This window comes from Trifolium pratense, linkage group LG2 (genome assembly GCF_020283565.1).
Source record: "Trifolium pratense cultivar HEN17-A07 linkage group LG2, ARS_RC_1.1, whole genome shotgun sequence".
Lineage (NCBI taxonomy): Eukaryota > Viridiplantae > Streptophyta > Magnoliopsida > Fabales > Fabaceae > Trifolium > Trifolium pratense.
The window spans coordinates 30107956-30120806 of NC_060060.1; the positions used below are offsets into that span (position 1 = coordinate 30107956).

The window sequence follows — 12851 nt, forward strand, 5'->3', positions numbered from 1 at the left end:
TAATCCATTAATTCAGAACACCAACGAGAGTTATCAAATGTTGGCATTTCAAATGAGTCGAATTGCAGATTTTTTTGGGACACCTCCACCACCTCCTAGAGTAAATCCCATTACTCCACAGGTAATATTTAAGCCAATTCTCTAAAGGCACGTATGGTTAAGGATAGTGTAGACCCTTGAACTGGCATATATTAATTAATTAAATAGTTCACACAATTAATTAATTTATTTATTTATTGACAAAAACACAATTAATTTATTAGATACTCAAAATTGCGTTGGTGATATATACTTTTGTCGTTTTTATATGAAGTGGGAACAGATAAGTTAATGAATAATTGGACAAATTAATAAATAATAATAGTTGTGTTATGATCAAAAGGTATAAAATATTAAATAGATATTATTGGAATATTTTCAAATAATTCTCCTGTTGAGTTTGAATATTGAAACCAAACAATCCCACGAATGGATGATCTTTGTTTCCAGTGTGAATTGGTTGAGTCAAGTCTTTGAGATGCTGGCTTAATTAAAAATTAAAAATGTGTTGCTGTTGTGTGCTGGAAATGGAGCAATTCACGCCACACAATCTTTCTAGAAATATATATGTTGGTGGACTTTGTTCCCAACTCATCAAAATTGAAAAAGATAGCTTGTTAATTTCAAAGTAAGTGGTAATAATTAAAAAGGATACATACATTCCAAGTCTAAAGTGAATTTTTGTTTTTCTTTTAACAAAAACTAAAGTAAATGTGTACATAGCCGAAATTATAAAATCATCGTATAAACCCACACACATGAGTGAGGAATTGAAATCAAGTTCAAATATCGGTCATGACACCTATTTTGCTTTGAGGCAGGACAAGGTGCAAATATAGGATGAATAGATTATTAAGTGATACTGTATTAAATTTGTGACCATTTGTACAAAAAAATAAAAAATTGTGACCATTAATCAATTTCGTTTATAATTTTTTTGAAATAGTTAAATAATTTTTTATTTGCTTTATGTTTATTAAATAAATTTTTCCGTCAATTTCATATATTAGAAACACGCCGTAGATTGTTAAACATTGATGTATCTATATATAGTCACATTTTACTATGCCAGGATCAATTTGATATCAAACAAAAATCTCGAAAATTCATTAAGAAATCATAACTTCATATAAAAACCTACAACTTAGCAACATATATCTAACTCTCAATGCTTTCAACTACCATTTATAGTATCATAAGTTTCTAAGTATGTTTTTTCTTGCACCTAATTGTTTTTCCATATTTTTCAAGATTGTTTTTCCTGCATTCCCGCAAGACATGTTATAGTAAGGAATTGTCTCTCAAATTCTGCCTAAAGCACGAGATGTTGCGTGAGGTGTCCCAACTTCCAAGTAGCGTTGAAAACATGTTCATGACACAATGTAGGTGTCAGGTACCCGAGTCATTCACGATGCATTTTTTTGGTCGAGTTTTGGTATAAAAATAACATATTTTTGGCAGATTTGAGCGAGATATGGATCATCACCAAAAGATGGCATCATTAGAAAACAAAAAAAAACAAACTATGATTTAGTGCTTTTGGGGTGAGATTCTAGGGTTTAGAAACACATTTTAAACACCTTAGTGAGTATCATTGAGGGGTTGAGAGATGAAGAAATTAGGCATTGCTATCGGGGGGGTAATTGAGGATAATTTATTGGTCACTTTGTAACTCTCTTAATTTTCATCGACTTACTTTTCTTACACATTGCTTAGACTTTTTCCATCATTAAAAATTAAATAAACTATTAATTTTTTCTCTAAACTATCACACTCTCTCTGTTTTTTTTTTTTTTTTATTGAAAAGAGCTATAAGCACGACACACTTTCTTAAATTTTTCTTCATTTTTATGAAGAAAAATTAACACTCACCTATTTGAAGAAATATGACACTACCAACGGATTTCTTTAAAGGTTGGGAAACAAAAAAGAGTAAATTAGTATTTTGATTTGAATACATATATTTCTAGGTAACATATCAAAATGATAAACAGTTGAAATCAACAATCTAGGGAATTTGAAAGGGAAAGAAGGCCCAAAACGAAAGAAACAGAAATTGAAAATATGAAGGATGAACATGGAGAGAAGTGAAAAATTACACTTGATTCATAGTATTTTTAGCAATGTTAAGGATAGCAAAAAAATATTATTAATATTTAGGTGTTTTGTTGTAGAATATTTGAATACAACTATTAGTATTTTATTATTTGTATATATTTCATTGAAATTGAATTTAGCAATACAATCCTCCCTTGTATGCCAATGATTATGTGACATTTTTTTAATTTGAAGTTTGTGTTAGATAATATGTTAGTGATTTAATAATATAATGGGCTTTTGGTTGTAATTGGGCTTTGGGCATAATAGTAATTTAGTCTATTTATGTTTTCTATATAGACAACTCATTGTATTCTAAGCTATGGTAATGTAATTTTATGAAACCCTAATAGCCTCCATTGTTCATTCCTTTGATTTGTATCTCCGATTCTAACATGGTATCTAGAGCAAGGTTTGATCCGCCTTGAACTGTTCGTCGCTTCCGTCGCTTGTGTTCCCAAAATTTTTGGGAATAAAATCGTGATTCATTGGTTTGTCGATTTTGAGTTAAGGTCAGGTATGATCAATGTTGTTTTATTTCTGCTGGTTGATTGTTAATTATAAGAAAAAGAAAAGAAAAAATTCTTCCGTTACGGCATGTTGTCAGAGTAGGAATATAGTGTGATGTGAGTTTCTTAAATAGTGTTATCGTTAGATTTTTTCTCCTGCTAGAGAGTACCAATCGGAATGAGGTGTTGTTGTTGTGAGGGAGATATTGGATTTGAGTTTGTTCATAAGGTGTTTGATGATAGTCATAGGTTGGATACCGAGTGCTATGATCGGTGGTTTTGTCTGCATGTACTGATTTGGGGATACTTAAGCTTAGAGTTTTGTGAAGCAGTGCATGTATGCAGTAAGAGTGATTTGTGGAAATGTCAAGCATCTTGGAAGTTCAGCATGTTGTGGCAAGTTGTGCGACGCGATCCATTACTTTGCAATCTGGTTTGGCTTTTGGTTTTGGTTCTCTCTATTTGTTTATTGTTTGATTCGGTCTATGTTGGTTTGTATGACTTGATTTGGTTCGGTTTGATTTAGTTTCGTTTGTTTGGTTCCATTAATTTGAAAATTTGTTTGAATGAATTGGTGAGTTAAAATATTGCTCACAATTTGTTTGTTTGGTGAGGTAATACTCACATTTGGTGAGTCAATTGCTCATAATTTGGTTATTTGGTGGGTCTAGTACTCACAATTTGGTTGTTTGGTGAGTCACAATAGTGCTCACAATTTGGTTGTTTGGTGAGTTAAATGCTCACATTTGGTGAGTCAAGTGCTCACAATTTGGTTTCTTTTGATTGATTGTCTTTCTATTAGTCTCTTCTGGTTGATTGCTTCTCTCCCTTTTGATTTCTTCTTTGTTTGATTGGTATTCTCCCTCATTGGCTTCTTCTGTTTAATTGGTTCTCTCTATTTGGTTCTTCTCTTTGATTGTCTCTATATTGATTTCTTCTGATTGATTGACCTCTCTATGTCGATTCTGATTGATTGCATTTTTCCCTATTGACTTCTTCTATTTGGTTGCACTTCTCCCTATTGTTTCTTCTGATCGATTATACTTCTCCCTCTATTGGTTCTGATGGATTGCATTGCATTTCTCCCTATTTGGTTTCTTCCGTTTGATTGCCTCTGTCTGAATTCTGTCTGATTGCTTCTCTATGTTGATTTTCTGATCGCATCTCCCTCTGTATCGATTCTTCTTCTATTTGAATGCTTCTCTTTCTCTCTACTTTGGATTGGTTTGATTTTGGTTCAATTTGGATTGGAACAATTTGGTTGGGTTTCCTGTTCGGTTTGGTTTTGTTTGGACGTTTCCACTGGTGATGGTTCTTGCTGCATTTTCAATGATGTCAACTCACTTTGGTTGCTGCTCTTTGTTAGTTATTTTGGTTTGATGTCTTGTTTGACAAACTCTCAATGCTTCATGTCAAGGCATTGCGAGTTTGCGGGGAGATGTTAGATAATATGTTAGTGATTTAATAATATAATGGGCTTTTGGTTGTAATTGGGCTTTGGGCATAATAGTAATTTAGTCTATTTATGTTTTCTATATAGACAACTCATTGTATTCTAAGCTATGGTAATGTAATTTTATGAAACCCTAATAGCCTCCATTGTTCATTCCTTTGATTTGTATCTCCGATTCTAACAGTTTGTAGTGACACATTTGATTATTAATGTTATATTTTGGGATGGGGTGATATCAAAAAGTGGCACGGATATTTATAACTAAATTAAAATATTTTGGAACCAAAATTTTAAGGCCTAAAGTCCTTGTCTAGATTGCTTAGCCCTTGGGTCGGCTCCGTGTAAAAAAAGAATATCTACTTATATTTAAGAGGATAACTAAATAGTATATTTGTTTGTGAGATCATTCTTGTCAATCAATGAGATAGTAATTCGTTTATAAAAAATAAAATGAGATAGTAATTCTATAGTATACTATGGTTCATGACATTCTTGTTGGCATGTTTGAGTGCATATAGAAAAACGGAATTACAAAATCATGATTGACATATTTCGCTGATTCGTGATTGACATATTTCGCTGCATATAACATTTGTTGTTAGTTTTTCTTTGGTTGGTTCATATGTTGTTGGTTGAAGTAGTAACATTTTCAGTTTTCACACCTTTATGGTTGGACTTTCCCTTGAACGCAAAATAAGAGAAGGTGGGTGGTATTGCTTGACACAGTACAAGGGAATTGCTTGATGACAATTCATTGATCACTTTTCTAAGTCTCTTGAAAGAAAAAAGAGTAGAAAACATGCTTTGCTCTTTTTTTTTTTTTTTTTTTTTTTAAAACAACGAGTTCATAGCATTTCATTAATCAATAAGTGTTCAATACAATTTAGTTTATCTACTAATAATTGGGGACTAGCTACACATGTGGCCACTTTAGCTAAACTATGAGCAACCTCATTTCTTAAAAGTTTAAATTTTTGTTTTTCCAATACAATTTTTTTTTTTTTTTAATTCCTTGACTAGTGCCCCGGAGGCACTAGTTAGCATGACCCTTTTTCTTATAACTCTTGTATTTCTTATAAAGATTGAAGAAATGCTTTCTTTTATAAACACTAGGTATTCAACCCGTGCGTTGCACGGGTTTGATTAGAATATTTTTTAAAAAAAGTTATGTTTTATAAAATAAGTTGTATTAAAAATAATATTTTTCTTAGATGTGTTGTTGAATTATTATTTGATTATAAAAGTGATTTTTAAAATATTTTTAATTTTTTTTTCTCATCAAGTGAATCTATAATATAGATAGGTAGATAAAAATTAATTTTAACATAGACAATGTGTTATTTAGGTGTATATAAAAAACAATAAAAGTGCAGAGATTAGTGTATTATATTAAAATATTGTTTTATTAATCTTTTTTTTTATGGGTTTGATTTATATATCTTCAAATTAGTGTAATTTTTGTTTTAATATATTTTTGTTTTTATGAAAAAAAATAGTGGATTATTTTATTATATTATCTACATCTATCATTCTCTGTATCTCTCAATTCTTTCTATCTTTATCCTAATTATACTCCAATCTCCTTATTATTATTTTATATGAAAAAATTGTAAATACTTGTCTCGACCTTTATAAAGATGAGATGACATGTTAATTAATCATAAATTTTTTTAAAGTAATAATTATTTTATACTTCAAAGAGACTTTTTCTATTAGACTAAATAGTGAGAGAGCTTTTGAAACAACTTTGTCATCCATGTGCAGTGTTAATTAGTATTTTATAGGATTATTAAATATATCTTTAATCCTCTAAATATATTTCAAATTAAAGACAAAACATTATTAAAATGAAAGATTTAATCTTCATACCAAAGTCACAATATTACCAAAACATTTCATTGTCATTTGTGCTTGGATAAATTTGTCATATTGCTAAAACAAAATGATGAGATTATGAGTCCGCTATGTATGTGAAAGGAGACTTAAAAAAAAATGATTAAAAATGAATATCTTGTTCATTTTAATTTTATTGGTTTGACATTATTTTGGAAGCTTACGGTTCACATCACAAGTTCACTAAGCATGAGGAAGAAAACTTATCATAAAAACTATAGTCTACTAATATATTTTTAAGGATCGACATCGACTTATATCCATTATTCTCTTTATGTATATCGCATTTTCTCTCTCAATTCTCTCTAACTTTATCTTATTTATATTTCAATCTCTTTATTAATAATATTATTATTATTATTTTTTATAAAAAAAATGTTAGACACTTATCTTGACCTTTATAAACTCAATTACTGTTTTTATGTAAATAGTATTCTTATTTGATAAAACAAAAAATAGACATTTAAAGAGTTTTCGAATAAATTTTGTCAAATTTTATATTAGAGCTAGACTTCAAAAGATGAACACAAATTGTTCGTCGATCAATATAAAGTGCATATATAAACTTTACTCAATCAACTATGTTTAAACTATAGATGATAAATGTATGGAGATTAATCTATTTTGACAACCTCTTAGTCAAGTTACACCAATACTTTTCATGTATATTATATATTACAATTATAATTAACAATGACGTCACATGAGTAAATGCATTCAAAAAAATTATTTTCAACTTTTTTTTTTGTTTCTATCATTCTCTTAAGATCCAAGCAGTTCACATACACCTTGTGAAATAGAATTCTTTATATCCTGTTATAGATCTCCTCATTCACCTAAAATAAATAGACATATTCACATTTATCAGTAAAAGAAATCATGAAATAAGGGTAAAAAATTAGATAAACAAATGTTATATCAATAAAAACATGAGCTTAAATATTTGACAATCTACATAATAGAATAATGTAAAATATTTTCTATTTTATATTTTAGTATGTGCTGGGGAAGAAGATGCATATGATTTGGGTATAGATATGTTTGAGAAGAGAGATCAATCTATGCATCCAAAAAGACCGACTTTATTTGTATAAATATATAATAGTTAGCTTATTCTTATTTATATCAATTAATTATACATTATAGGTCATTATTAGTTTACGTTATTGTTCTTCTATTTTTGTCTTAAAACAAAACACGATTGCCCATTAATATATATGATTTATATAAAATCACGCTGGTTCAAAATATTAATTAACGTTTTTTTATATAATTTTTAGCCATATAACTACACAAAAACAATTATAAAGTAGTAACGCATTATCAAATAGTAGACATTATCAAAAAATTGGAGTGATATATAAATAAATAGTAGACATTATCAAATGTCTAATTTTATAAAAAAAACTCAGCTCATATTTCTTAAATTTAACCTATTATTTTTGGATAAATTAAGAAAAAAAAATAGTATAATGAATGATTAAAAAAATAGCACAATGAATAACCTTTTTTCCTTGTATGTTGATTAAGACACAAAGGTCGAATTTGTAATCTGCAAACACACAAAAAAAATATCAATTTTTTTATGTAAATATCAAATTCTCTTGATCCTAATTGTTATGCTGAAAATTTGAGTGCAAAATTGCAAAAAAAAAAGAAGCATCAATTTAAGAAAACAATAAACTTTTTATTAGAAATAATATATAAATTGGTCAATTGAAAAATAAATCTAGGAACAAAAGAGAAGAAAGAAGAACTACTTGACCCATAGCAAATTAAAGGAGAAGAAGAGCAAAAAACATCTCCTTAAGATTGATGCATTTTGTTATCTGCAAACACACAAAAAATATCAATTTTTTTACGTAAATATCAAATATTCTTGATCCTAATTGTTATGCAGAAAATTTGAGTGAAAAAAAAAGAAGCATCAATTTAAGAAAACAATAAACATTTTATTAGAAATAATATATAAATTGGTCAATTGAAAAATAAATCTAGGAACAAAAGAGAAGAAAGAAGAACTAACCGGCCCATAGCAAATTAAAGGAGAAGAAGAGCAAAAAACATCTCATTAGGATTGATGCATTTGGTTATCTGCAAACACACAAAAAATATCAATTTTTTTTTACGTAAATATCAAATTCTCTTGATCCTAATTGTTATGCAGAAAATTTGAGTGCAAAATTGCAAAAAAAAAAAGAAGCATCAATTTAAGAAAACAATAAACTTTTTATTAGAAATAATATATAAATTGGTCAATTGAAAAATAAATCTAGGAACAAAAGAGAAGAAAGAAGAACTAACCGGCCCATAGCAAATTATTAAAGGAGAAGAAGAGCAAAAAACATCTCCTTAGGATTGATGCATTTCATGGCAAGAATTTATAGCATAAATCATTTGTATGTTATAATTGTTGTTTAAAGTCATTGGGGTAGGAATTATTAATGCATACGTTTTTCTTGTGGGAATAATGATGACATTTAGTTACATAATATTATCTCTTGATCTTCAACTCTACATTATTGATCTATTTAGACAATGAAATTAGAAAAAACTGTTTTTTTTTCTTCCATAAATTACATGGGAAGCTAAATAGTTGGTGGGGACAATGTTTAAATATATATATATATAAAATAATAATTATTATTATTATGTTATTAAATAAAAATAAGGATGACACATAAGCACCAACTTGAGCTTAGAAAAAAGGCAAAAGGGAAGAGCTTTCTTAGGCTGCCACATCAGCAAAAAAAAGCTTGCTTTACAATTAGATATATAGATAGATAGATAGATAGATAGATAGATAGATAAGTCAATTTGCATTTATTTAACCCATACATCTGATTTTAAAAATAGTGTACCCCTAATTTTTAATATAAGATAAACTTTATTTTTTAAATTTATTAAGAATCTAATTTATTTTCCATCATAAAAAGAATCTAATTTATTTAATCAATAATATGAACTAAATACATTATATTTTCAATGAATTTAAAAAATATTTTTCTTATAATACATATCAAAGATCAGAGTCGATAATATAAACTAAATACATTATAAACAACAGACTATCTAATTGTGAAGAGTTTAATTATTGTGCACTGTCAGTATAATTTTTTTTTTTACACATACATCCAATGATGCGTTGTCACATCATTTATTGAATGTGACATATCATGTGTAGATATATTATGTGTAAAATAACTTTCCACAACCGACGGTGCATATAAATTAAATTCAATTGAATCGTGAATATCATATCATGACCGGAGTTAATGCTAATGACCGTTTCAGACCCTTCCCGAGCCGCCGTGAGTTACCTAAACTATGAATGAATACAGACAAGAAAGAGGGTAAGGTTCATTCACTCACACGTCGAGTAACATAACATAACATAACATAACACACGCGCTTCAAATCAAAAGTGGGATTCATCAAAGAATCTTTTCCTAAAAAAGGTGTTCCATTTTCACAATAAAAAAACACAACAATCAGACACTGCCACACAGAAAAACAGAACACCCAAAAGCCTATCAGAAACAAGAGTCACACAAACACACACTCTTTTCAGGTTTCTGAATCATCATCAACCATGGCAGCCACTACTAGAGCGATAACCATAGCCAGCAACTCAACCTACTCTCTTCTTGGTAAAAAACCATTTCTTGGTGCCCGTTCCCTTCGTCTTAACAATCTCAAGGTTTCTTCTAGAACTACCAGGTCTTTTACTTGTAAAGCTATCTATTACCCTGAGGTTACTGTTAAGGAAGATGGTCAACCTCAAACCCTTGATTATAGAGTCTTTTTTCATGACAAATCTGGCAAAAAGGTGCGTTTTTTTTCATTGGGTCAATTTGGGTATTCGATTTTTGGTGATTTTTTTTATGATTGTGATGATGGGTTTTGATTAGAATTAGGAAATTATGATGTTGGGTCTTTAAAGTTTGTTTCTTTTGTGTCATTGATATGGAATGAGGATGATGTAGGGATTTTTGTTTGAATGGATGGTGATGGTGGTTTAGAAGTAACTGAATTATTTATTGGATGGTTGATTGAGACTAGAGACTTGTTTAGTTTAGTTAAGCTATGCTTAATTACTTGTCTAGGAGTTGTATATCTGGTTTAGTAGTTTTGTTTACTTTGATAGATAGATAGATAGATAGATCAATTGATTGTTCAGTTGTTAAGGGATAGTGTTTAGTGTGTGGTATACTGGTGTTAACTAATTTTGCATATACTTCACCAGCTGATAGATCAAGGACTGAAATCGTGATCCTTGTTGATATTGTGATCTTTGGTCCTGCTGAGAACCACCGACAAATGTGGTAGGTAGTACAGCTACAGCCTCAACCGCGGTTGCAGAGACATAAAAAACCTTGATGTTGTGGCTCATTGTGGCCGCAGTCTTTTTTTTGAACCATAGGTTAGGTATCATGTTTCATGTGTGTGTGAGTTTTCATTTTTTTGTGACACTTTCTCTCGGCTTTTAAGAAATGAATGGAGGGCAGGTGCCAAGTGAGCTGTTTACTGAGGACAGGAACCTAGAGTTAGATTTGCTTAATTTTGGTAGCTAGGAATTGTGTAATTAATCTAATAATGACTTAGTATAGAATGTGTTATTGACATTTTCATGAAGAAAAGGACAAATTAAGTTAATGTTCTATATGAGTGTGTGTTTTTACTGCAACGTGGGCTACCCTTGATAATGGATGCTTGTATACTGGTATATACTGATGTAATTTCGTAAAATATGCAGGTTTCTCCATGGCATGATATTCCCTTGCAGCTAGGTGATGGTGTCTTCAACTTCATTGTTGAAATACCAAAAGAATCCAGTGCAAAGATGGAAGTTGCCACTGACGAACCTTTCACTCCCATAAAACAGGATATTAAAAAGGGGAAGCTTCGATTTTACCCGTGAGAAACAACTTCAAAGCTCATACTCTTCCTTTTTTTTTGGTTGTACTATTTGTCTTTGGCTATGCACTTTTATGTTTTAACCTAAAACCATTCCTCTAATCCAACCAAGACTTTGTCTTCATGAAGGGGACACTGGCAATGTAAATGTCATAGTCATACATATGCCTTCTTTATTGATATATGACCATAAATCTACGTGGGAGCTTCAATACCCATTTGCTGTTTTATAGTTACCTTTGTTTCTACGATGCCATCTTTATCTCGATGTACATAAAATATGGTAGCATTGTGTCTCATTCATCAGTTATTTTGATTCTTTTTGTCTTCTTTTGAAATTTCTGCTTTGTTAATTTGGCAAGAATGGTTCCATATTCTGAAACATATCTTTTGTTTTATTCCACAGCTATAATATTCATTGGAACTATGGCTTACTTCCACAAACATGGGAAGATCCATCTCTTGCAAACCATGAAGTTGAAGGAGCATTTGGAGATAATGATCCAGGTATTCCATTACTAATGAGAAATGACTAGTTTCAACATCTTGTCGTAAATAAGACTGTAACAAAGCGTGCCTAAATATCATATTAATCTGTATGTAGTTGATGTGGTTGAGATTGGTGAAAGCCAAAGGAAGATAGGAGAGGTTCTCAAGGTCAAACCCTTGGCTGCATTAGCCATGATTGATGAAGGAGAACTTGATTGGAAAATAGTTGCAATTTCATTAGATGATCCAAAAGCTTCACTTGTGAATGATGTTGACGATGTTGAGAAACATTTTCCAGTAAGCTCTATAATCTAATAACTAGTTAATATCTTGATGATTTGCTTACCATTATACTAGTAGGACAAGTATGTGATTCTCACATACAATCTATGCCGAAGTTGCATTTGTTAAGATGGAAAATTATTGCTTGATACCTGATGGGATATAATCTTAAATTATTTTTTCAGGGAACCCTCACTGCAATTAGGGACTGGTTCAGAGACTACAAGATACCTGACGGGAAGCCTGCTAATAGATTTGGTCTTGGCAACCAGGCAGTAAATAAGGTACTTTTACCTGACAAATCTCTTGATGCAATTATCCTAATAAATTCTTTATTATGTTCTTAATCTTGTAACCGAGTTCAGCAGTTTAGATTTTCTTTTGATTGACTTGTTCGTCGTTGTTCTGATCACTAAAACTCTCGTCCTTTTGGCTGTATATTGTTTCTGTTAAGAACTGGTTTTTTATGTAAGTTGCCTTGATTACCATAAATTAGACCATTTCCGCAAAGTTAAGTGAAGTAGTAATTGAGAAAGATGGAAGTGTGACATTCATCTACTGCAATGTCAATGATCTCATTTTGTCTCAGCTAATTTTGTCTAAACTCAAACTTTTTTTTTGTAATCAGGATTATGCGCTAAAGGTAATCACAGAGACCAACGAGTCTTGGAGTAAACTTGTGAAGAGATCAATTCCTTCAGGAGAGCTGTCACTTGTGTAAAAATGCATTGGCAGAGTATCAATTATTCACGCAATGCTCGCATTTTTAAACATTCTATTTATGATGTAGCAAACTCTTCTGTTGAGCTTCTTGGTGATGTCTTTGACATCAATGCCCTTTTGATTAGGCACTAATTGAATACATCCATCTTGCTTTTGTATTCTAATTTTATTTTATTTGTCATTGTTTATTCATTTTCCATTCCAATGAGATAACTCCAGATAGCTCTTTAATGAGTGGTAATAGTCTGATACTGGAGAATAAAACTATAGTAATATTTTTGGACTCAAACTTATATGCATAACATAATTAATATGCAATATTGCATTGTCAACAATATAAAACATGTAAATAGAATATGAAAAAAACAATTTCATGCAATAAGTTCTGTGACATCAGAATCAAAGGGCATAATAAATTGAGACTTGTGAACTGCATAAAAAAAGAAACA

General features: G+C 30.2%; 1 protein-coding gene across 1 annotated transcript; it reads left to right on the forward strand.

The window, feature by feature from the left end:
- The first annotated feature begins 9411 nt into the window (after positions 1-9411).
- On the forward strand, positions 9412-12594 carry LOC123909504 (soluble inorganic pyrophosphatase 6, chloroplastic). Its single transcript, XM_045960345.1, has 6 exons — positions 9412-9820; positions 10748-10908; positions 11315-11415; positions 11513-11694; positions 11865-11963; positions 12308-12594. The coding sequence occupies exons 1-6, from the start codon at positions 9584-9586 to the stop codon at positions 12398-12400; spliced, it is 873 nt and encodes a 290-aa protein (XP_045816301.1). The 5' UTR covers positions 9412-9583; the 3' UTR covers positions 12401-12594.
- The last annotated feature ends 257 nt before the right edge of the window (positions 12595-12851 follow it).

What these genes read in the sequence shown, in the direction of transcription:
- LOC123909504 (XM_045960345.1), top strand. Translation starts at nt 9,584, where the DNA reads ATGGCAGCCACTACTAGAGCGATAACCATAGCCAGCAACTCAACCTAC. An exon ending in GGGAAGCTTCGATTTTACCC is followed by an intron (nt 10,909 to 11,314) that starts GTGAGAAACAAC and finishes TTTATTCCACAG; the next exon opens with CTATAATATTCATTGGAACT. An exon ending in ATTTGGAGATAATGATCCAG is followed by an intron (nt 11,416 to 11,512) that starts GTATTCCATTAC and finishes ATCTGTATGTAG; the next exon opens with TTGATGTGGTTGAGATTGGT.